Consider the following 23,745-nt stretch of genomic DNA (forward strand, 5'->3'; position numbering starts at 1 on the left):
TGGATATAAATACCTTTTTTTTCGTCCACATCATAAATGCTTCATACACATTGGCATATACCACATAGGCCTCAGCTGTTTCATTGTCTTTCAAAGGAAAATGACATAAAATATGAAACGGAAACGTCATCAGACTTACATTCTGAAAAAGTCATTTGAACGGATTCAACATAGTAATGGGATATATGTAGAAATGCTTGTGAAAAACTTGTGTGGCACCGCCCTATCAATCATACACTCAGATACGCACACGTGTAGTCACAGCAGAATTTTCTTCCAATGGAGCAGCATGTTAGAAGTCATCGTGTACTATAGAAAGTGTGTGTGTGTGTGTGTGTGTGTGTGTGTGTGTGTGTGTGTGTGTGTGTGTGTGTGTGTGTGTGTGTGTGTGTGTGAGATGTGCATGAAGGCATCCTGGGGCTGTTTGATTTTGTGTGTCTGCATTACAGTAATTCTGTCCCTTTGTTTGATTGCATGTGTTTGCTTGCACATATGTTTATGTTGGGGGTGGTGCTATTATGGCTGAGAGAAGGCTGTTGGTATAAAGGAAGGCCCCCCCCCTTTCACCACCCAAAAACACATTCACACGCTGCGCTAAGCAGAACCCACACACACACACACACACACACACACACACACACACGGACAGTCAGACAGAGGCCAGTCAGCGGTCAGGGGTGCTCTGACGTCATAACCTGGCGTGCACGTTGACGATGACGCCGTCTTCAGGCAGGTCTTTGACAGGCAGGTCGCCCATGTCTCCCAGTCCGTGGTCGGTGCTCTCACAGCTGCTCTGAGGCGACTCGGGAGGAGGCTGGTACAGGATGCTGGCTAACAGGAAAAAGATTGTCCCTAAAGCCTAAAAAAACAACAACAACAAAAAAAGAGGACGGACAGATGATAGTAGTTAGGAGAGAAAGTCCAACATCCAGATAAATAGTACACAGAGACTTGTGATGTGTATGTGAGTGATTGTGTTTGTTTTGTTTGTCTTCATCCATAGTATGCTTGGTGTGGTCTGTCTATTCTGTGTGTGTGTGCGTCTCCCTCTATCTCTCCCCTGGCAGTCCTGGGTCTTCCACACACCTGCCGCTAATCCCATCACCACACCTGAACCTCATCCGCTCGTCGAAAACAAATCTTAAGGAAGAGCCAGACATCCAGTCATCGCCGGATCGGTATGGAGTACTGCGTACTTTTAAACAGCTACCAGTATAGCGTTAGATACCAGCCTGTTTTACCAGCTTAGTTCTCAATTTTCTGCCAGTGTTTTTTTTGCCTGCAACTGACTTTGGATCTCTCTGTCATAGTTAAGGATTCCCTGATCTCGGGCCTGGAGACCACGTCGCCTACCCAAACCCTCTGGATCACTATTGTTTGGATCAAGACCCACACTCAAGTCTGCTAGCCAGCTGCTCTCTGTGCTGGAACCCACCCAGACTCTTGCCCACTCCCTCACCTGCCAACTCAGTCTGTTGCACATTTCTGGTCAATAAATAATCTGCTTGACCCACTCTCCTGGTCCGATCTGCTTTTCAGTTTTACTACAGGAAATCTGACAATAATTCACAAACAGGCCTACATCAGCTGGGTCTGCTTGCATATATAAGTTTAGTTAGTTTAACTAGTTTAACAATTTAGGAAATGCACTTTGTTTTCTTGCTGAGAGTTCAAGAAGAAGATCAATATCACACTTGTGTCTGTTAAAGCTAAAGGGATACTTTTCAACTGGCTTTGTAGTCCTTGCAGTGTGTGGGTAGTTTATGCAGACAAACGGAGTATGACTTCCCTTCAAGTTGCCAGCGCCTGGAGCGCCCCGCTCCTTCCCCTGCCAAAATCTAAAGTTTAACTTGTGGAGGGGCAGGGAGCTGCAGGGAGCTGCAGGGAGCAGCAGGTTCACACTGCCCACACTGTGCTGACATTGATATTTGAAGAGAGGCAAAAGTTTCACTTAGGCATGAAGCTAGAGCCCATAGGTGATTAGCTTAGCATAGCATAACGTCTGAAGGAGAAAAAGCAAGCCTGTCTCCCTCTAAGTTTTAAAATACACCTACCAGAACCTCCAGGTACATTTTAAATGGAAAGTAGGGCCGCACGATATAAATATAAATATCTGTGATATTTTTCACTAATATTGGGATATGCAACTTTGCAACATAACTTGGAGGAGAGTAAAGATGGAATGCTCCTAAAGCTTAGTTCCATATACATGCATGGATAAGTCGTTGTTTTGTCGTTAGTGAAAAACAATATTGACCTTGTAGTTGAAAAAGAAGCCTCATATATAAGAATGACATTTCAATCGATCAACACTTGTTGACTGACAAGATGGCGGATAGCGTAAACAACAACTGCAAAAATTGAGTCGTTCAAAACTGTTCTTTTTAGTAAACTCTGTGTACACAATGTCCTCAATGCTTAAGTTAATCTGTAGAGCCCCTGGTGATACTTTAAGCAAAGTTTCATGTTGTGTCGAGCCTTCTTAATGTTTTAAAAACAATGATTTTGATGCTATCATTGTAGTGCCCATAGCTCTCCCATTCAAAAGGCCATTTGACCGAAAACGAGAATAGGCCTACGGTGAATCTTAAAAGTGGCGCTTCCGTCCTAATTGTGCTTTTAAACAAAGGTTTGACTAGGGTATATTCACAAAAACACCCTAGGTTGCATTTTGGCAAGAGTTAGGCTTTAAGTTCAAAATGTCATGTTCAGACACGAGAATGTTATGTATGTTCTCATCTAAACTTTGGCCAAAATGTCAGACTACTCCTTTAAACATGCACATTCCCCACATAAAAATGTCTTACAATCCCTAAGGCAGTATGACGAAACAATGTTATTCAGTTTTGAAGTGAAGCTGAGATATCTTTTCTCACAAGCATACTTTTTCAAGTACAAAAAATTAGGTTCTAATGTTTGGATGCAAGACTACAATAATTGGCCTGCCACTATGTGTGTTAGGGTTACCTTATAGATGATGCCAGCTACTAGTGTGTACTGGCTCATGGCTGAGTTCTGATAGAGGTAGCAGGAGCCCTGCTCACCACACTTATCCTGCCACAGTAAGCAGGAGATGTCAATCACAGAGCCAAATGCTATGGGTCCTGGAATCCCACCTGTGGGGAAACAGCGACACAGATTGGACAAGATCATTGCATCTGTGTGGGGAGAATTAAGCAAAAAAAGTTGTGATTCAGAGGTTAAAAGTAAACTTAGTGAAAGAATACAGTGGACTTACCAAGTGTGCGCACCACAATCCACTGGATGCCCAGTCCAAAGGATCTCTGGCTGTCTGGCACACACCTACACAACACACAGTTGGTCAGACGTGTAGGCATTGTGGCTCTCACGCTTCATTAAGATATAGGTTGATACTTCTTTCAGCTTCTTTTGCTGCCTTTTGTTTTGTCTGCAGTTTGGACCAATGATTGGCCTGCATCGGCGGAGCGGGGGGGTGGCTAATTGGGCTTAAGCCCCGAATGTTTTGTCAAAAGCCCCGAATCTTTTAGGTTTTTTAAAATAACTTCAACTTTGTTTCATTTCCTCTCTCAGTCTTTGTGACTGGAGCGGCAAAAAATGAAACAACAGCTCTATTACCGTGCGTGGTGGCGGACGGTAATGCATCGCGCATCACTCAGCTTGTTTGCCAACTGCCAATAAAAACTAACGAAGAAGAATATAAATCTTCATCTTCGTCGTTAACTTGTCATCAGGGGCTGGCGGGCTGTTGTCATGCATGTTGTATGCATGGTTGTATGTTTCATCGGTGTCGCGAGCTTACTGCCTAACTGGCTTAAGTTGTGGCTATAACAAAGTTTTTTTATAGTACGGAACAGGAACACTAGTAACCATAGTAACAGACAACACCGGCTGGAGAGTGATTCAGAAGCAGCGTCAGACGAACCGCGGACAAGTGGTGCAGGTTTGTGAATCCGCTGTTGTAACACTTGAGTTAAGTGACTGCAGGGCTCTCAAGTGTCACGAATTGAGCGTGACAGTCACTCATTTCGGTCTTTTGTCACGTACTCCCGCCACACATTGTATTTCTCACGTGAAAAAAATATTTATAATAAATTGAATATGCCGCAGCGCCCAAAATGTCTCTGGCGCGCCGCTCTCACTATGTAACCGGCAGGAATCAAGCGCGTCTCCCCTGGAGTTGTTAGTCAAGCCTGCCACTTTTCAGCCAATTAAAAAAAAGAAAGGGGCTACACAATAGCTAATAAGATTTAACGCAACAACCAATGAAAAAAAGCAAAGAGCAGCGTACAGACACTTAAATATTTGCTCATTCAGAGACCAGAGACCCAAACTGGGCTCTGTGTCTGTCAGACGGTCTGAGATCTAACATATCAGCAGAGCAATCACGTAATGCACAGCAGATTATGGTGCAGGTAGATTATTTTGTGAAATATATTGACTATTATAACTTTATTTTTCTCAAAATATCACGACTCCTCCAAAACTCAGATAACACAGATATATTTTGAATGTGCACAGAAATCTTGCTCAAACAAATCTGAAATATTACATTCCAGGGCTTTATTAATTCATTAAAATTAATGAATTTATCATTGACGTGAATAATTGTCATATGCACATTTAAGGAGGTTACTTCCTCAACAAAAGATGCATAAGAAAAGGGAAGAGTAAATGATGCCTCTAGGCTACATGTGTGCTGACTCAGATATAATTAGAAAAGCTGATCTACAGGACAATAAATAGATGAAAGCAATACAGAATGCCTGAGAGCATTACTTCCATATATTCCATTATGTTTTAATATTTGGATTATAATCTATGTTTACCTTTTACATAAAGATTTCCAGCATCAATTTATTCAGAAAAAGGTATAAATAGGTGCATACAAATTCACCAGAATGCAGGAAATGAAGAGTTTAATGCTCAAAATTTTTTGGGGGAGGACCCCCATACCCCCCCACATCATAAGTCATCATGCGGAAATTGAATAAATATTTTGTATTTGGTTGAATAGTCAGTGCCATGTGTCAAATCTTTTGTTGTGTAAATCTGAGCAATTATTAATAATAAAAAAAACACTAATAATAAAATTAATGAAACACTCCTATTCCTTTGCATCCTTATGCATTCTATTATCTCAAACAGCCTGAAAAATAGTGCATTTAGCTGACATAATTGGGAAAAAAATCTCGGACCCCCCTAGGTTTAGGCTAAGCCCCGAATGTTTATATCGTCTGGCGCCGCCCCTGATTGGCCTCCATACAATTTCTACCGTTGGACACTGAGCACATGGGTAAGACTTTATTTCCAGTGTGGAGTGGGCAGCGTTGGAAATATATATGTATTGCAAATGTAACAAGCATAGGGGGCGGGGCAAACCGTCACCAATGAACAAGGAACTCTGCTTTTTTTTTTGCTCGCCTAATTACGAAACCCTTCAAATTTCTAAAGTTTTACACCAGACCTAATGCGTGTGCAAATTTGCGTGAGTTTTTCAGCATCCTAAGGCCCTCAAAAACGCAATTAATTGCGCGTAATGATAATTCCTTCAGTTTAAAAAAGGCCTGCGCCAGCCGACATTCGATGGCGTTTGGGCCCTGATAACATCAGAGCATAGATGTCAAAAAATGGTGGTTGTAAATGCACGTGTCCACCCACCTGAGCGTGGCGGTGAGTGCGGGGATGCTACAGAGGAAGGTGAAGGAGATGATGATGAAGAGGAAGGAGAGGAAGGCTGGCATGTGGTGGCAGGAGCTGCCACACTTCCCTGTCAGAGCAAAGCCCTCCTCGCCCCAGGACACATTACCCACCACACAGCTACATCCAGAGTACACCTGAAAACACATATTGTTACCTATAAACAGGTAGTGATGGTAATGAGGTCACTGGTTTATAAAATGACATTAACTCAACATACAGTACTGTATGTAATGTTCCCATCAATCCAAAGGTCAATGTTATTATCAGTTCTCTACATATATTTAAGAACAAGACAGGGTTGTAGTCAAGTCCACCTTTGTCCAAGACAAGTCCAAGACCAGGAATAGTCCAGACCGAGTCCTAGTCATGACCGAGTCTAAAGAGGTTTGAGTCCTAATCAAGACTGAGTCCAAATGAGAGACAGTCAAGACCAAGGAAATACAGGGTCAAATTAGGCCATATTAATTACTTTAAGTATAACAATTTCACTCAAGTCACATAAAAGCTGAAGTGCAACTTCCCATTTTTGATGTTAAGTCTTTTTATTTCGATAGATGGATTATGAATTAAACCAATACCTGTTATCTGAACAAGCGTGCCTCATCGGTGGTTTTGTTTTGAAGGAGAGAGCTACTTAAGAAAAAAAAAGCATATAGTGCTGGAGTCAACGAGAATATTTGGCGAGTCCAATGGCCGAGTCCGAGACAAGTCAGAGTCCAAATACCAACGAGTCCAAGACAAGTCCGAGACAATAGAAAAACATCTTGAGTCCGGACTTGACTCAAATACTACAGCCCGGCATGTACGTGGGCAGGTGTGTCCTCTACTCGATCACATGTTGATTTAAAGTGCTCATATTATGCTTTTTGGCTTTTCCCCTTTCCTTTATTGTGTTATATATCTTTTTGTGCATGTTATAGGTTTACAAAGTGAAAAAGCCCAAAGTCCTCCCCCAAAGGGACTTACCATCTCCAACAGAAAACACTGTTTACCAACTGCTCCAAACAGCTCTTCTGTCACTTCTGTGACAAACATGTGTCACTTTGTAACACACGTTATAATGCTCGCCTAGCTGCTAGCATGGCACGCCCTCATACTCTGCAACTGACTAGCTAGCAGTACTTAACTGCGCATGTACGACTCCCAACAAAGATGGAACAGAAGTGTGATGCCTCACTCTGTAGCTGAAACAGAGAGCTCAACACACAGGGTGAAAAGAGGAGCTGCAGCAATGTGCAATACAACAAAAATATGGTGTTTTATGAAAATTAAACCACATAAACCTATTCTGGTACAACCTCTTAATACAATTATGAACCTGAAAATGAGCATAATAGGAGCACTTTAAGTTCACTAAAAAACTAAAAACTAAAAGATAAAAGTTTTAATTTCACAATCTGAAATGAAACGAAACATAACGATGTCCAAAGCTGATCTAAGGCTCGAGATCAAAACCAATCTAGGTATTTTTGATGAATCAAAATAATTGAATCATAACATCTTTGTTTAAATGGAATGACAACAGCAATATTATACAAATTACTATAGGATATTATAAAAAATATATCGTATCATATTTAAAATTCACTATTTTATGTTCACAATACGATTTTCTCACCTTTTTTTTTTAACAGAATGAGCTGCAGACAAATGACTGAAAAATATTCCTTTATATATATAAACTGTGCAAAACAATAGATGTGTCCTTATCACAAGTGCAACTGAAATGGTATTTTATCTTAAATAACAAAAATGAAATCAAAATTAATTATAGTATTACATAAAAAAAGAATGATCCCAACAAAATAACTAACTTAATAGAAAAAAAAAATCTCTTGATAGACTAAGAAGATGGAGTGACATCTCAAGTCAAACTATTGAAATCTAAAGTAGATCATGCCCTAGGCCGTTTAAAAATGGCATTGTGATTCATTTTTTGTCACCGGTTGTAATCTTTACACATTTACATCGATTTCTAACCAATTCACGATGCAAAATTACATCCCTAACTATGTGCTTTCTTCCGTCAGTGCTCTTTATTGCCCAAACTAGCTCAGAACCAAGTAAGCCAAGTCTGTTTTCCCCCTAGTCAGAGTCAGATGACCCGGGAAGGTGTGTGTGCGGTACCTGTTTGCCTGTGGAGCCATCGGTGTGGTTGATGGAGCTGCAGCCGGCGTGGCAGGGGGAGTAATACATCACACCGTCCGCCCCACACACCGGGTTGTACAGCTCTCTGACACAACTGCAGCCTGCGTTACAGCCCACGGTCAGGCTCTCGTCTAAAGAAGAGCTGCAGACACGAGAGAGAATACCATGAGGAGAGAGGAAGTCAGTCGGCCTGAATTTGCTTGCTCATGATTTCTCATAATCATAATTCCTAAGCCACTAGTACGGGATTGCTCCAGTGCCACCAGAAGTTCAGCAGGATGTCCCTCATTTTCGGCCGGATGTCCGTCACCTTCAGTTTTCTTTGTGTTGGCATTCTAAACTCCGGTGGATTTCTGAGGACTATGGTTAACTGCTCCTCAGATCTCTGCAGGGTAAATCCAGACAGCTAGCTAGACTATCTGTCCAATCTGAGAAAATTCGGTTTGGGCAGGTGAGAACGCAGCAATCACACCAAATGCGGACCAAGAGGTGGTCCCGGTACGCTTTCGTTTGTGGTGAGAACGTGATCCGACCTCGAACAGCACTAACTATATATACTCTGTAAGTCTGAGCTACTGTCTCCTGTAGTCAGGTGTGCTTAGCAATTTGCGATGTGGCGGAACAGCAAACTGTAGCAGCTTGCAGTGTTTCTCTCACAGAAATAGACAGCTCGCACTGTCCGTCACTGGCATCTCCATGCAAGAAATATTCACGAAGACCTTCTTCCATGTATTTACTATCTTGCTCCTGCCCCAGACACATCTGACCAATAAGAGGAGTGGAAGTTCTTGCGTGATTTGTAATAACACCATTTGGTTCGCTTGGATTTTTTCTGGTGTGAAACAAAACCGAACCAAGGGGAAATTGCTCCAAGTTTACAAACTCAACAACTGATTCGGACCAAAGCAAACAAACTATAGGTGTGAAAAGGCCCTAATACACATTTGAGACAAAGACAAAACTGAATTAGGCGCTAACAAAAATACCGCCCACCTGTTTCTAAGGCGCAGCTTGCCCGGCTTGTCATACAGGTCTTTGTACTGGTCCAGTTGGTGCTTCGCCATCACATCGTACTGGTATGACGCCGTGACACCAGCCATGGGCACGTTGGGGCAGTGGATGAGAAAGATGAAGATGGCAAGCAGACTGACCATCGCACACATCATGCAGAAACGAATGATGCCGCGACAGCGCAGGTTCAATCTCTTCACGATGTAGCCGCCCAGGAAGGTGCCGCCACCACCCGCTGGTACCACCATGTATCCTGGGAGGGGGAGAAGAATCACATAAATACACATGCAGTCAGGCTGCCATTCTATTCTAAGGACCTTAAAGCAAAATGCACCTTAAAAAAAACAATAATAGGAAGTCTTGATTTCCATGAAATGTGCTCATCAGAATTCATGGCCTCCAGAGGATAAATCCAAATGTTTTGATGACCTTCTTTAAGCACCACCATCAAGTTAAAATTTCTACTTGTACACATGAAAAATCACAGGTAAAACGAAATGTACTGAGTAGACTTATGCTCCCTCTACTGTCACTGTGGACACCACGTTGGCTTTCCTTTCAGCTTGCACTGAAGATACTGTATCTCATGAAAGATTGCCATGGTTTGGCCAGTTAGAGACAAATGAACATGTTTAATGACAGTGAAACACTAAGACATGAAGTCTATTTTAATGTCAGTCTCTTGTTAACAACTGTTAACAGGTAAACAGGTAGACATATGGCCATTGATTTGAAATGCGGAGATGTGTGAAATCGTTAAACTTGCTTATTTCTGTTGTCATTTTCAACCGTAACTGTAACATTTAACATATATAGTTAAACACGGAGGTCTGACCTATCTGACGTTTCTGCTGTTTTTGTTTTCTGTACTATGTTTGCTAGCATGGAAGATAAACCAAATCTTGCGTTACGAACAGCGACATCTCACCGCCGGTCAGACTGACTGCCAGTATGGCTGGTGTCATTTTTTTTAGTCTGTGGCCCAACAGGTTAGGTCTCCAACATAATGTTAGTGAAAGTCTTAACATATGAAAGCATCAAACATGCATTTTAGATGAATGAGATGAGAGCACATTCAGCTGTCCATCATCCCCGTTTCCTCAACGCCGTTAAATTGTATGAACGGGACGCAGGAGTTTTCTACTCGGAAGCTACTGTGAACGTTGTGATTGGGTCCATATTGTAATTGGTTTATTTATTATTTATTTAAAATAAACACTTCAGACTCGGAATAACAAAAGTCTGTCTTGGCGTTTTCTTTTATCATTTCCCACTATGGATGAGACATAAACAAATATACATACTGAGCTGAGATGGCTTTGAAATACATTTCAGTCATTTGTTGTATGATTAGTCCCTCACCGAACCATGTCGCGGCCTCTGATGCACTGAGACTGAACTGTGACTCTAAGAACTTTGGACCAAAGGTGGACACGCCAGCAATGAGGGTGGCCTCCGTAGCCCCCGCCAGGCAGAGGAACAGGAAGGGGGGATTCTTCAAGAGGAGCAGCACAGACCTGGAGAGAGAAAGGGAGGAGAGAGTATGGGGCAACAGTGTGTGCAACCAACTGAATCAAATCTAGCTTCCGTTTTAATTAAACAAGGCTGCTCCAGTCTCAACAGCCTGGAGACGTTTCTTATACAGATTAACACTAAGATATATCGTCATGTTACATAACATTACTCTGTATTTTTAACCCGCGTGCTACAACCGACTACTCCTTTACCGTCCTCTTCTTATGAAAGAAAGTGCACTACCTTGGCATGTCTTTGACTGATTTGCCAAACTGAGGGTCTGAGGCTGTGGCTTGGCTTCCGTCCTTAAGCTGGTGGGCCTCAGACACCCGCATGGCCACGTACTCCTGAGAGCCTGCAGGAAGAGGCAGAGGAAGACAAAGTGAGTGACATGTGGAATTCCCATACCAATTCCTACCTCTAATTAAAATAAAAGTCTTATGTGAAGGCACTTTAGCTTCTTTACTGCCTCCCTGTTGCGAGACTGTGTGTGTGTGTGTGTGTGTGTGTGTGTGTGTGTGTGCGTGCGCGTGTGTGTAATTGTGTAATATAGGTGCCAACTAGTTGTTTTCATATATGGCAGTTTAGGACACACACAGGCTGGTCGTAAGAGGGCTTCATCAGCTCGGGATGCCCAAAAAGAGGGCTAAACGGCTAGCAAAGTACTGTGCTCTGTCTGCTATTATTGGCAGACGCTGTTACTTACACCAATGAGAACGGAGGGATATGCTTAATACTGTGGAGACCTGCTGTGTGCCAATGGCCCATGATTTTGTATATGTATTTAACTGCATCTATAATATTCATGTCCCTGTAAATGATTCTCTTCAAGTGGACTTAAATAAATTGTTAAAGTGTGTTTGTGTGTGTGTGTGTGTGTGTGTGTGTGTGTGTGTGTGTGTGTGCGCTCGTGCAGTGGACGGGAGTGGTACCCGGTAGCTGTCGTGGGTAGCCCAGGATGGGGAATGCTATCAGCAGAGCTGCTGCTCCTCCTGCTAGGAAGCCGATCCACCAAGCCCCAACCCACAGAGGGTTCTCTGGCGTCATCTCTGTCCTGTGACCACGCACACACACACGCGCGCGCACACACACGCGCGCACACACACACGCGCACGCACACACACGCGCGCACGCACACACACGCGCGCGCACACACACACACACAGTGTTAATCACCTGACATTTACTAAACACTAGTCCGAGTAGTGGCGTGAAATTTAAATTGTATTCTACACTTTTCTATTCTACATACTTAATAGTCTGTAAGTCTGGTCTGTTCTATGTTATTATGCTCTAGTTTGTTCTATTTTATTTAGTTATATTTCAGTATACTCTACTCTGTTCTATTCTAATATGCTCTAGTTTGTTTATCCTTGTGTGTGTGTGTGTTGTAGTCTATTCAAATCCATTCTGCCATCAAAAGCAGACTCACGTCAGGTGGATCTCGGTGTAAATGTTGAGGAAGTATCCTCCCAGCAGGTAGCCTGCGGCCGGACCCACAATGGCCGCTGTGTAGAAGATCCCTGGGGTGAGAGAGAGAGAGAGAGAGAGAGAGAGAGAGAGAGAGAGAGAGAGCACACAGACACAGAGTCAGGCCATGGGTGTGTCAGTACAGTGTCTACTTCCTGTTTCCTACAGGTTAAAAAGGCCCCATTGTTCTTCACTGGGCTCTGTGTCCACAAAGTGAATGTTTCATGAGAAAATAGGTTGATGTGGGAGAGTGTGCATGTGTGTTTGTGTGTTTTTTTGTTTTGATGCTGCTATTTGAAATAGGCGTTTTGTACTATTGATGTCCAGATTGGATGCTGAATGGTTAAAAAAAAAATGGGTGGTGACAAGAGCCTGAGATGGTCAAAATCACAGGACTGGCACTTGCAGGGCATCTCTGTTGATGGCAACACAATAATGAATATCATAGATAATACATTGAATAAACGGAGAGATTTAGCAGCCTTAATGACTTTTTGCCTATGTGTGTGTATATGAGTGCACAGAGGCCACATTTAGTTATTTCTACGCAATAAGCTCTTTCATCAGTATCCAATTCTTAGTAATAACAGCATTGTGATTGTCTTCTGGATGGCTACCGCTAATTGGATTCATGACAGTGTCATTATAGAGACACATAAGAACTTTATTTGATTCTAGAGGGAAAGTTCACAGCAGTTGCGCGTATTCAACTAATTCAGAATATAAAACACTTTGATTTAATTTATATAAACGAGGGAAAGAAAGTGATGTTTTGTAACAGTTAGATTATAGGTCAGCGTCTCATCAACTCACACTTGGCGACAGATGTGTTGGCATTTGTATGCTCATGCTCAAACAAAGACCTACACTCAGATTCATGCAAACAACAATAGACAGACAAACAGACAATTAGTGTAGAGCCGTGCAATTATTACAAAAAGATGCAGGTGGAAATTTTTCCAAGCCCTGCTATTTGCATTTGCATGTATTCTAATTGTTCTACCCAATCAAAGAGCATTGAAAGCAATTAGCATTCAGAAACAGAATAATCAGTGTACGTCACAGCCCAGCTGCCAATACGAGCTGAGGCTGAAAAGACACTCGCTGAGCACACAGCTCTCCTCTGAAGGTCTACACAAATTCTTACTGTATGACCAAAACCGGTTGTTAGTGCCTCATCAGTGTGCTGAGAACGGTTAAGAAGTGAGAAAATGTTGATATATCGAACTGTGCATTATAGGGTGATTGGGGTGAAGGTGTCTATGTGTATGTGTAAGTATATTTGTGAGGCCCTGACAGAAATTTCCCCAGTAAACAAAGACTATCTATCCATCCATCCATCTAGCTAGCTAGTAACATAATATTAATTCTTACTGTTGTTAGTGAGCTATTGCTACTTCAAACAAAGCATAACTCAACAGCAACATGCTGAACTAAATGAATCACTCACCAATATAAACAGGCGCATAGTTGGACTTGACATTCTCATCTAGGTATGTGACTCCCAACGTGTAGAGAGGCGTAGCGCCCACACCATGGAGGAACTGGCCCAGCATGAACACAAAACGATAGCTGGACAGTCCTCCGCCCTCCTTGTCCTGGCACGGGCTGGTACGGTTGACGGAGCACATCACTGTCGGCTCGGTCAGGCTGACCTGGTAAGGGGGTGTGGTGAAGTGAGGCAAGGCAAACACCAGAGAACCAAGTGCCATGATCACCACCCCCCATCCCAGCCAGCGAGGCTTGTGTCCCGTCCCGCCGAAGTAGCTGACGAACGCCAGGCACACGCAGGCAGCGATGTCGTAGGAGCTGGCGATGAGGCCGGCCTGGTAGCTGCGCAGGTCGAAGCGCCTCTCGATGGAGGTGACCACTGTGTTAATGAAGCCGTTGATTATCATCCCCTGGAGGAACGAGGCCACGCAAAGGAAGAACAGCACCCAACGAGGGGTGTTGAACACTTGGACAGCTTTGGGCACCAGAGCCCCCCAGCCACATAGCTGATCCGGGTCGGTGGGGATCAGCTTTAACCCCATTGGGGTCTCTGCGTGTGGTCTTGTTTCCACTCCGTATAGCTGCCCCGGGAGTGTGGAAGCCCCGGTGAAAATGTGGGGCCGAACAGGGCCATCTGCCCCGGGGTTGAGAGGGCTTCTGGGGCCTGAGCCTACTGGGCTGCCTGTTTGGGAGTCTGGGGGGCTGGGGGTGTCCAGGGATGGACCCCCGCTGAGAGGGCAGTCCTGAAGGTCCAGCAGCTCCTGCTTGGAGCTGAAGGAGGCATCAGCATTGAGCAAGACGGGCATTTCCCCTCTGAGGGGCACTGTGAGGGTCCCGTGGCACAGAAGGAGGGTAGACGTGGGAGGTCTTTGAACTGGGGAGATAGAGTGATATGTTTACAACCACAATGCAGAAAAGAGGGGAAATGTGAATCAGCTGAGGCTCAAGGTGAATGCGTTGTGGTCAGGATCTCTGTCAGGCTCGTCTCTAATCTATTGTTGGCTTGTATCGCATGCTCCATGTGTCCACAGTGCTGAATATTCATTAAGGCTCTTCAGGTGCTTTTGTTTGCCTATCTGTACAAGGTTGTACAGGCTGTAAAGACTGCTTCATACTGACGTTGAGCACTGGCATCCTATGGAGAGCAAAGAGAGACATATTTAATAAATATGAGCCGATCGGCTTTAATAAGGCACTAAAGCTTGTAATAGTTGCATTAACGGATGTTGGCTGATTCAGTGACACAGCCGAGAACATACATCACCAAGTAAAAATGAAATGTCCTGTGACCATTTTTTTTCAATGGGAACAATGTGGTCCTCACATTAAAACATCAGAACAGTATACATGTGATTTCTGTCATTGTGTTATTTGCTGCTGCCTAATGTGGTTGCAACTAACAATTAATCTGTTGATTATTTTCTTGATTAATCGATTAGTTGTTTGGTCTGTAAAATGTCAGAAAATGGTGAGACGTGTTGATCAGTGTTCGCCGTAATGCAATAGAGGAGTGAAGAAACTAGAAAATATACAGTAGATATTTGCCACATATGGTGGCCAGGGCAGGCAAACGCACATACACACAGACAGACACACAGACACACAGACACACACACACACACACACACACACACACACACACACACACAGGCATGGGTATGAAACCAGTCCTGGTGCCTCCTGTGCACAAGGAGGAGTGAATGGACTCAGCTTCCTACATTGTTTTGGGACTCAAGCTATTTTAATTACCCACAACATATATCGGAGAAATTGCTTTCTCGCACAAAATATTAAACCTTAACAAAACACAGGTAATGAACCGTAAGATGGACTTTTTGCTCCAGCAAGCACAAGTGCAGATCACAGCTTTCACAAGAACAAAACCAATGTGCAGATTCAGCTGTTGTATAACTTTTAACTATTAATTTGACTAACTAATGCGGCATGAGACATACTATAATATCCCCATTATTACTCCAAAACACACTCATATAATAATACATTAAGATTACTTTATTAACTCACAGGGTAGCTATTGCTCTCATGCCAGATATAACTTGACAATAATTTGTGAATTTTCAAACATTGATTCATTATTTTGCTGACATCTGTTTACAGGAAGTAGAAGCTGAAAACAAAAGATGGATCATTCCAGTAACACAACCGTCTGTGTAAATGTTTGCCTCACATGACCTTCAAAGGTGTAGAAAAGTATTCACATTCATTATACTCAAGTAGAAGTATAGATACTAGGGTTTGAAAAGACTTATGTAGAAGTTGAAGTATCAACTCAAGCTTTTTACTTAAGTAAAAGTGTAAAAGTACTGGTTTCAAAACTACTTAAAGTATAAAAGTAAAAGTAATGTAAGGCAGAGATCTTCAACAGGGGGTCCTCAGAGTCATTGCAGGGGGGCCTCCAAATTATTGTAAATTTTTGAGTCTTTAAAAAAAGAAAATTTAAAATTCCTTAACATAATTCCAACATATTATTAGCGAATATAAATTCCCACTGATGATAGGCTTACTGGCCTATAGGTAAGGTAGTCACTAAGATATCAGCCCACAGATACAGTTAATCCTAGATTTACTGTGCCACATATGTAACATTAAAATATGATTTATAAAATCATGCCAACAATTAATATTTGAATAGCTTATGAAAAAAGTATGTAAGAAGGTTGCCCTAACAGTTATTGTAGGCCCAGTTTAATATGCAACTTAATTTCATACAGTATGTAGTAGGGGGTCCCTGCTACATCTCACTTTAAGTTAAGGGGTCCTTGGCTTAAAAAACATTGAAGACCCCTGATGTAAGGAGGAAAAAATGCCATTAAGGACAAAAGCTTAACCCCAAAACATGGGGACAAAACCCCACTTCCACAAAAAAACATTTTTCTAAAGGCCATAATGACTATAATAATGTTATATTAAAATCATACCTGCAAACTCAGAAGGGCTGAAAAAGGTGACACATCTCTTCTGTGTTTTTCAGACAAGGGCAGCTACAGTCTGGTGTTACAATCCTCTCCAGTGAAATACAGACACACTTTTACACCGTTTAGTTGTCAGCATTTTAACTTTGTTTACTCCAGCTGCTAGCTAACGGTAGGCTAACACTACCTGCTGCCAACTGTAGTGTTAAATAGCGTCCCGTGCGGCGAAGTTTCAGTTCCCTCTAACATCCGTTTTCGGAACATCAGAGAGAAACGTAGTCATTTAAGTGGCACCTAAATAAGTCACCGAAATCCGCGTTGCCTTTAAAGGGCAACTTCATTTTTTTTACAACCTGGACCCTGTTTTCCCATATATTTGTGTCTAAGTAACCGATGAGAGCAACAATCTTTGCAATCGGTCCAGTATTACATAAGCGAGATTAAGCAAGAAAAGCAGCATTAATGGGCAATTGCACACCTTCCATTTACGTCCACTAAAAGTGCTTGTTTTGGCATTGACATCTTCATCTTCATCTTTATTTCAGATCCCCATTAGCTGCTAACAATGTATCAGCTTCTCTTCCTGGGGTCCACATTAAACAATCACAACATCTACATAAATATACCATACATACAATTTTACATACATTTAATACACGTCATTATATATAACATTCATATATCACATTTATATAATATCATCGTGTCTATGTTTCAAATAGAATGACATCACATTGCGACAATAACAGTCCATCATTGTTGGATTATCTGTGTTTTCTAAGTAGTCTTTTAAAACTGGCCTTACTAGGTGCCTCCACTTTAATAGTTGGCAAGCTATTCCACATTGTGATGCCTCTAAACAGTTTTGACACAGACATGCCCAGATTATTTTTCTTATTAGTGTCTCAAAACATTATGGAAAGGATCCCAACAGAGCTAAACAGTTTTGTAAAAGAGTAAAATCCTTTTGGTTTACCATTAAACAGCCCCGAAATCACTCTCGCCAATCCCACCAGACTTCAAATAATCACCACTCTGGTTTGGATGAAAGAAACCCTTATTTCACTCAAATTTGCATGTGAAATGATGCTCTATACACAATAAAAGTATTTTGTAAAGGAGACTGGTGAGTTTGGCGATGCCGATTTGGCTGTTTTTGGTTTAACAAAAATGATCTTACTCTTTAACAAAAAGGTCAATCTCTGCAGGGATCCTTTTCATAATGTTGTCAGACACTTAGAATAATCATCTGGGCCTGTCAGCGGCAAAACCAGCACTTTTAGTGGACAGAAATTGACGGTGCACATTTGCCCTATATGACTGCATTGCAGCCCGGTTCGCGGCTGCCAGTTCCAGCATTCTCGCTCAATAATGGACCAATTTCAAAGATGTTTGTTCACATTTAGTCACCTAGCAGTCAATGCATTGGAAAATATGGTCCAGGTTGAAAAATACTGAAATTACCCTTAACCCCCTAAGATTTCATCTAAGTACACTACTGTGCATGATAACCTTTAACAATGTCAACAACTTAAAGATGAGGTAGAAAAAGGTAAAAAGAGTACTTCCATCACTGACTCATTTTCTCATAAAATTCATCACAAGTAAACATGTTAGCTGATATATACGCCTCACAGTAAAATTAATCAGCACATGTGAGGTAACTGGTTATGTATGCTGTACGGAAATATTTCATTTTCAGACAAAAACGAAAATCATTTGAACTCTGTGACACCTTTAAAAACAAATGGAAATTACACAAAGAAATGTCAATAAACATTGTGATATACGTAATGTTATATGTTATGTTAAAACCCAATAAGTGATTTGAATTGAATGACAACCCTATAAAATGATGTTTTATGGGCATAAAGATTGCTTTCAGGTTGCACTAGCTGAACCACTGCTTCCAAAGTAGGTATTTCTTGTAATTCACTGAGAACTACTTTTCTCACTACAAAAATGAAATGCTCTCCAAATATATAATAATACATTATATTATGAATATGCTCTACTTAGTCTCCTACCTTCATTCCTAGACAGAGACGGAGTGGAAGAGACAGGGTAACATACAAATGGAGAGATAGAGAGTAGTGTCCATGCTATGTCATGAGCCTGTCTCTCTAAGCCTCTTATAGTCCACCGCTGATGCAGCACATCCGTGCATTCACACACCCCACCAGTGGAGTCCTGCAGGCAGTTTGGAGGGAGGCACTGTTAAGTGCCCCCCGTCCACATAATCCACCTGAGAGAGAAATGCTCACTGATACTGCACTGGAAGTTTGCTGCCTCTCAGTGGAGGTAAATTAAATTGTTTGCTAACCCTTAACACACTTTCCACACTTACACACACAGCAAAGTTCAAAATCTAGTAAACATTTTTTATTTTGCAAATTTGGGTGAAAAATATATTTGGTCTGTAATAATCTCTTTGGATAGTTCAAATCAGTACACTAGGCCAGTGGTTCCCCAAAGGTCCTTGAAGGGGTCCCTAGCACAAAGGGGAATCATTTATTTTCACTATAACTCCATCGATAAAGAACTCAATGACGGAATGTATGACTGTTTTGATCATGGGTTTCATAAACTTTCTGTAATAAAACATCAAAAGCGAAAATCCTATTGGATGGAGCCCTTGGGGTGAAATCTTATCAAATGGGGGTCCGTGGTCTAATTTGTGTCAGTTACAAGGTGATGAAAAAAGGTTTGGGAACCACCGCAGTTATATTGTTCTCTTCACTAACGCAAAATGGGGACAACTAGTGAGCCATGCTGAGCAAATATTAATGATATACCAAACAATCTGAGAGGTAATGTGTGGAGGTAGGGCTGGGCAATATTTCAATATTACATTATATTGATATTGTGATATGAGACTATATATCGTCTTAGATTTTGTATATTGTATTATGGCTTTAAAGTGTTTTGTTTTTTTTAAGATTATTTTTTTGGGGCTTTTCCGCCTTTAATTGATAGGACAGCTAGGTGAGAAAGGGGAGAGAGAGGGGGAAGACATGCATAAACCTCTCAGTATATGTGCGCCTGCTCTACCCAGTGATCCAATGGGCCATGTCTTTTCCTGGTTTTAAAGGCTGCATTACAGTCAAGTGATGTAATTTTCTGACATATACCAGACTATTTTTTGCCTTTAACCACTTAGTTGTTATATCGACATTATTGATGATTGTTTATCTAAAATCTAATTGTAAAGATGTTTTGTTAAAGCACCAATTGTCAACCCTACAATATCGTCGCAATATCGATATTGTGGTATTTGGTTGAAAATATTGTCCATCCATCTTCGTCCGCTTATCCGGTGTCGGGTCGCGGGGGGAGCAGCTCCAGCAGGGGACCCCAAACTTCCCTTTCCCGAGCAACATTAACCAGCTCCGACTGGGGGATCCCGAGGCGTTCCCAGGCCAGGTTGGAGATATAATCCCTCCACCTAGTCCTGGGTCTTCCCCGAGGCCTCCTCCCAGCTGGACGTGCCTGGAACACCTCCCTAGGGAGGCGCCCAGGGGGCATCCTTACCAGATGCCCGAACCACCTCAACTGGCTCCTTTCGACGCAAAGGAGCAGCGGCTCTACTCCGAGCTCCTCACGGATGACTGAGCTTCTCACCCTATCTCTAAGGGAGACGCCAGCCACCCTCCTGAGGAAACCCATTTCAGCCGCTTGTACCCTGGATCTGAAAATATTGTGATATCTGATTTTCCCCATATCTTCACATATTGCCCAGCCCTATGTGAAAGCATTTTGGATTCAACAGCATTGATGTAAAGATCAGTATGCCGGGCTCAGACTACACAATATCAGCACAATTCTAGATAACACGGCAGACGTAGGGAGTTGAGTTGGAAGCGGGACAACAATGGGCGTTGGGCGTGAACGTCGGTAGTTTTATCCCTGTAAGTGTGTCATAGTGGTCAACGCTGCATCTCGGACGACTCATGAAAACCCGACAGAAAGACTAGAGATGGAGTGCAGTGAAAGAGGAATGATGTTGTTGGTACTGTGAGGTGGAACTGCGAAACAGAGAAAAGGTCACAGCCATTGTTCATTTACATTCTTGTTTCTGAAAGTCGGTTTCTAGCACCTACTATTCCAATGACTTCAAGCACGTTGTGAAAGATGGCCAGCTTTGATTGGTTGGGGACCAACGTGTAGTAGGTCATGCCTCTCGGCCAAGTCACGGCAATACTTTATGACTCTATAATTGCTGTGTCCGTCAAATTTGTTTTGCAAATTCCTTCCAGTGACATTAGCATTGTCACGCAGGTGAGGCAGTGGGGGCGCCACAGATAAAATAATAGTTAAAATGCTACAATGTGTTTTAGTATAGAGCTCAAGAGTGACCGCCCACTTATTTTACAGCTCTGGTTCCGGACGTGTTTTTCCCCGTTCAATATCTCCATTGACGTTTCAATAAATGCTAAAGAGTTTTAAGTCTGGAACAAAGCCAACCAGCTCCAAAGTGAATTGTGACCACAAAACATTTGATTTGGCGCAAAATAACATTTTGAAAACAGCAAAAAAGGCAAAGGTACAAGACTCTGTACAGCTCTAGCCGTTGGCGGGTGCGGTAAAGATTTCCATGGTCACAGCGAGCTCCAGCAATCAGAGACGTTACTGTCACGCTTAGGATTGTGGTTAAGGTAGTATTTTTCCATTAATAAAACATGTTCTTTTCTTAAAACAAGGTTGATTTCAAATGGACATCTAGCTTCTACAGGAGCATAAACTATAATAATAATAATAATAATAATAATAATAATAATAATAATAATAATAATAATAAATAAATAAATAATAGTAAAAAAATAAAATAGTTTCACAACATTGTAGCTCATGGTCAGTCTACGTTGGATGGTTTAGACATTATGGCTAATTATCAAAATCCTTATGAAGAAAATGAATGGGATTTTTACTTACGAAACCACACTGTTGAGGTCTAATAGGTTACTTGCCATGCCAGCTGACTACATCTTTGTTCGCATTTATTCAAAGTAGATTTTTTTTCTAAAAGTGACAGTCCTAATTTGTATCATTATGTCTTGATCACTACATTTATCTAGCCTCTACAGCCATCCAGTGATGACACTGACGACATGTTTGCTCATGCTAATGGATTTTTGATCCAGGTCTGCCAGATGTAGATCTGTTTGACAGGTTAGGCATAAAGTATAAGGTGGTGATTTGGGGTGGCTGCAACTGACAGTTTGTGGACAAAAATCTATTATTGCAGCTTTAAGAATCTACCGTACTACAGACATACGTACATAGAGCTCAACAGTGACCGCCCACTCTTTGAACGGCTCCAGTTCCATAAACGATTCTCCCCATTCAATTGCTCATAAAACAAGGTGGATTTCATACGGATTGTGGCTTCTACAGGGGCATAAAGCATAGTTTCACAATCTCGTAGCTTGTGGTAAGTCTACATTGGATGGTTTTTACATTATGGGTAATAATTAAAAGTCCTTACGGAGAAAATGAATGGGATTTTCACTTCTGGAACCACACACTGCTAAGCTCCATACCGCTTAAAACAGCTGATATTTATTTCATGTGCACAGAATGAAATGTTCTTGCACTGCCACGGCTATTTTCTTTCAACTAATAACTGCAACGTTGAGCACTGAAAACTAAAAAGCAGTCTGTAAAAGGGTTGGTGGCAAGCTACGCCATCTCATTATTCCGCATGATTATCACTGAGTACAGAATACCAGAGAGTCCTGACAAGCAAAGCTGTTTGCTGTACAACACAAAATGAATGGGACTATCCAACCATGCTGCTGTGAGCCGTTGTCTATCCAGCTGATCGCTCATGATAAGTACGAATAATAAGGTTTGGGAGAGAAGCCAGAGCATTAAGTCCAATTAAAATCTTATCATGTTTAATTGAAAGGTTGATGGATGGTGAAGGTTTTTGACCGGTTCTGGTCTGGCCCTAGACGCCAGATGTCTTTCTGACTCCAATTGGTCACCTCTTTAAAGTTGTTTTCGTTGAATGGCAGACCAGAAATCAATACACAGAATTCGTTCAGTTGGTATATAACAAAACTTTAGTAAATTATATTGCAAGCAAAATACAATTTATGCATGAGGTTCAGCGCACCACGGTGCTTGTCTGGCATCTGCTGACACAACACGGTACAGCCTGCGCCAAAATGCAAGTCAACGCCACAGAAAACACAGGGGGTTGCTTTACCACCAGTGGGATGTGTTGAGCCCTTGTGGACCACTGTGTGTTTGAATGTGGATTTTAAAAACAGCGCCCTTTGAAGGTCTTTTCGGAGTCTGGCCCCGACCTATCTTTGCTCTTCTCTCTTATTTTCTTCAGGTTCCTCCTCCTCGCAACGGTGCATGCCGCTGCAATCAGCTGCACCTGGTCCGGGCATCCTGTTTCCAACTGCGATATCTCGCAAGGCCGTCGCAAGGCCTTCACAACTTCTACTTTCTACTTCCTTGCTAGGCAACTGAACCACTTTGGGCATCTTGATCTTGTGTGTCACCTATCCTAACTTCCTCTTGCGCCAACATGTTTTCCTCGGACAAAAGACACTCCTGTGAAACAGTACACCTTACACAATACATACCAGTTTTATCACTCACAGAGAAAACAAGGTCAACATAGCTTAAGGCCTTTTGCTAATATTCTACAAAATCTATTCTTCAATGGCCAAATGAATTTTTCTCCCGCTTTGTAAGGAGGTTGTGAGTAGGTTCATCATGAGAGGCAGGGGAGGAGAGAGCAAGCAAATCATTATCAGGTGATGATGATGTGACCAGAGGTAGGAGTGTCTAAAAAGTTGAACCGGGGTACTCTGTTAACAATGCACTATGGTAAAGTAATACACTGCTGTCCCACTGTTTGTTTTTCTGTCCCTGAGTGCTTATGAACCAAACAAAGCCAAATATTTCTCAAAGTTATCAATGGGTTGTTTTTTCTTAGATCATTCCCATCTAATTTTCTATCTCGCCCTTTTCATTTCTGTTTTCAAAGTGAGATCAGAGGGAGGAGTTGTAATATTAATAAGCAATGGCCTCTGCCCTATCTACAGGGTCCTTTATCTTCACAGCAGAAACTTATTTGCTTTGGACTGGAAGACCGTTCCTCCTCTGTGGTAAACAAAGGCTTTTGAAGTATCAAGGGGAAGCCTCTCATGTGGTTATTACACATTTAAGAAACAACAGATGTAGACAAAGTCTCAATCTGTCAATTCTTACTCAAAACTTCTGGTGTCTGGATACACTGCTAAGGCCATGAGATCTCACCACAATGAGTGAAGTGGAATCAGTTTTTTTTTTTCTGTAAAGAAAACCATATTTACCGTAGCAGAAAATCCCTTCGGTCAAACAATAAGTAGTGAGAAATTGTGAGACTGGAGCGGAGCTATGATTCAGTGCAACCCTGTTTGAACCGGGCACTGATGTAATTCTAGGAACCAGCTCTTTGAACCTAAATTAGAAAAAAGCATACAGCCCTAAACTA

General features: G+C 42.0%; 1 protein-coding gene across 2 annotated transcripts in view; it reads right to left on the reverse strand.

Moving 5' to 3' along the window:
• Nucleotides 1-616: 616 nt before the first annotated feature.
• Nucleotides 617-23,745, reverse strand: part of slco4a1 (solute carrier organic anion transporter family, member 4A1) — a 39,011-nt gene continuing 15,882 nt past the window's right edge. Inside the window, exons 2-12 of one of the 2 annotated variants that reach the window (XM_028583660.1) lie at nucleotides 13,277-14,191; nucleotides 11,789-11,879; nucleotides 11,289-11,410; nucleotides 10,600-10,711; nucleotides 10,204-10,358; nucleotides 8,824-9,094; nucleotides 7,810-7,972; nucleotides 5,641-5,816; nucleotides 3,239-3,303; nucleotides 2,968-3,116; nucleotides 617-859 (exon numbers count right to left, since the gene is read on the reverse strand). In XM_028583660.1, the coding sequence (XP_028439461.1) occupies nucleotides 689-859; nucleotides 2,968-3,116; nucleotides 3,239-3,303; nucleotides 5,641-5,816; nucleotides 7,810-7,972; nucleotides 8,824-9,094; nucleotides 10,204-10,358; nucleotides 10,600-10,711; nucleotides 11,289-11,410; nucleotides 11,789-11,879; nucleotides 13,277-14,123 (2,322 nt within the window). In that variant the 5' untranslated portion in view covers nucleotides 14,124-14,191 and the 3' untranslated portion in view covers nucleotides 617-688. Of the gene's footprint in view, nucleotides 860-2,967; nucleotides 3,117-3,238; nucleotides 3,304-5,640; nucleotides 5,817-7,809; nucleotides 7,973-8,823; nucleotides 9,095-10,203; nucleotides 10,359-10,599; nucleotides 10,712-11,288; nucleotides 11,411-11,788; nucleotides 11,880-13,276; nucleotides 14,453-23,745 lie in introns of both variants that reach the window. The other variant, XM_028583659.1, reaches the window with a different exon arrangement.

Source organism: Perca flavescens, chromosome 7, assembly GCF_004354835.1.
Source record: "Perca flavescens isolate YP-PL-M2 chromosome 7, PFLA_1.0, whole genome shotgun sequence".
In the NCBI taxonomy this organism is placed as follows: domain Eukaryota; kingdom Metazoa; phylum Chordata; class Actinopteri; order Perciformes; family Percidae; genus Perca; species Perca flavescens.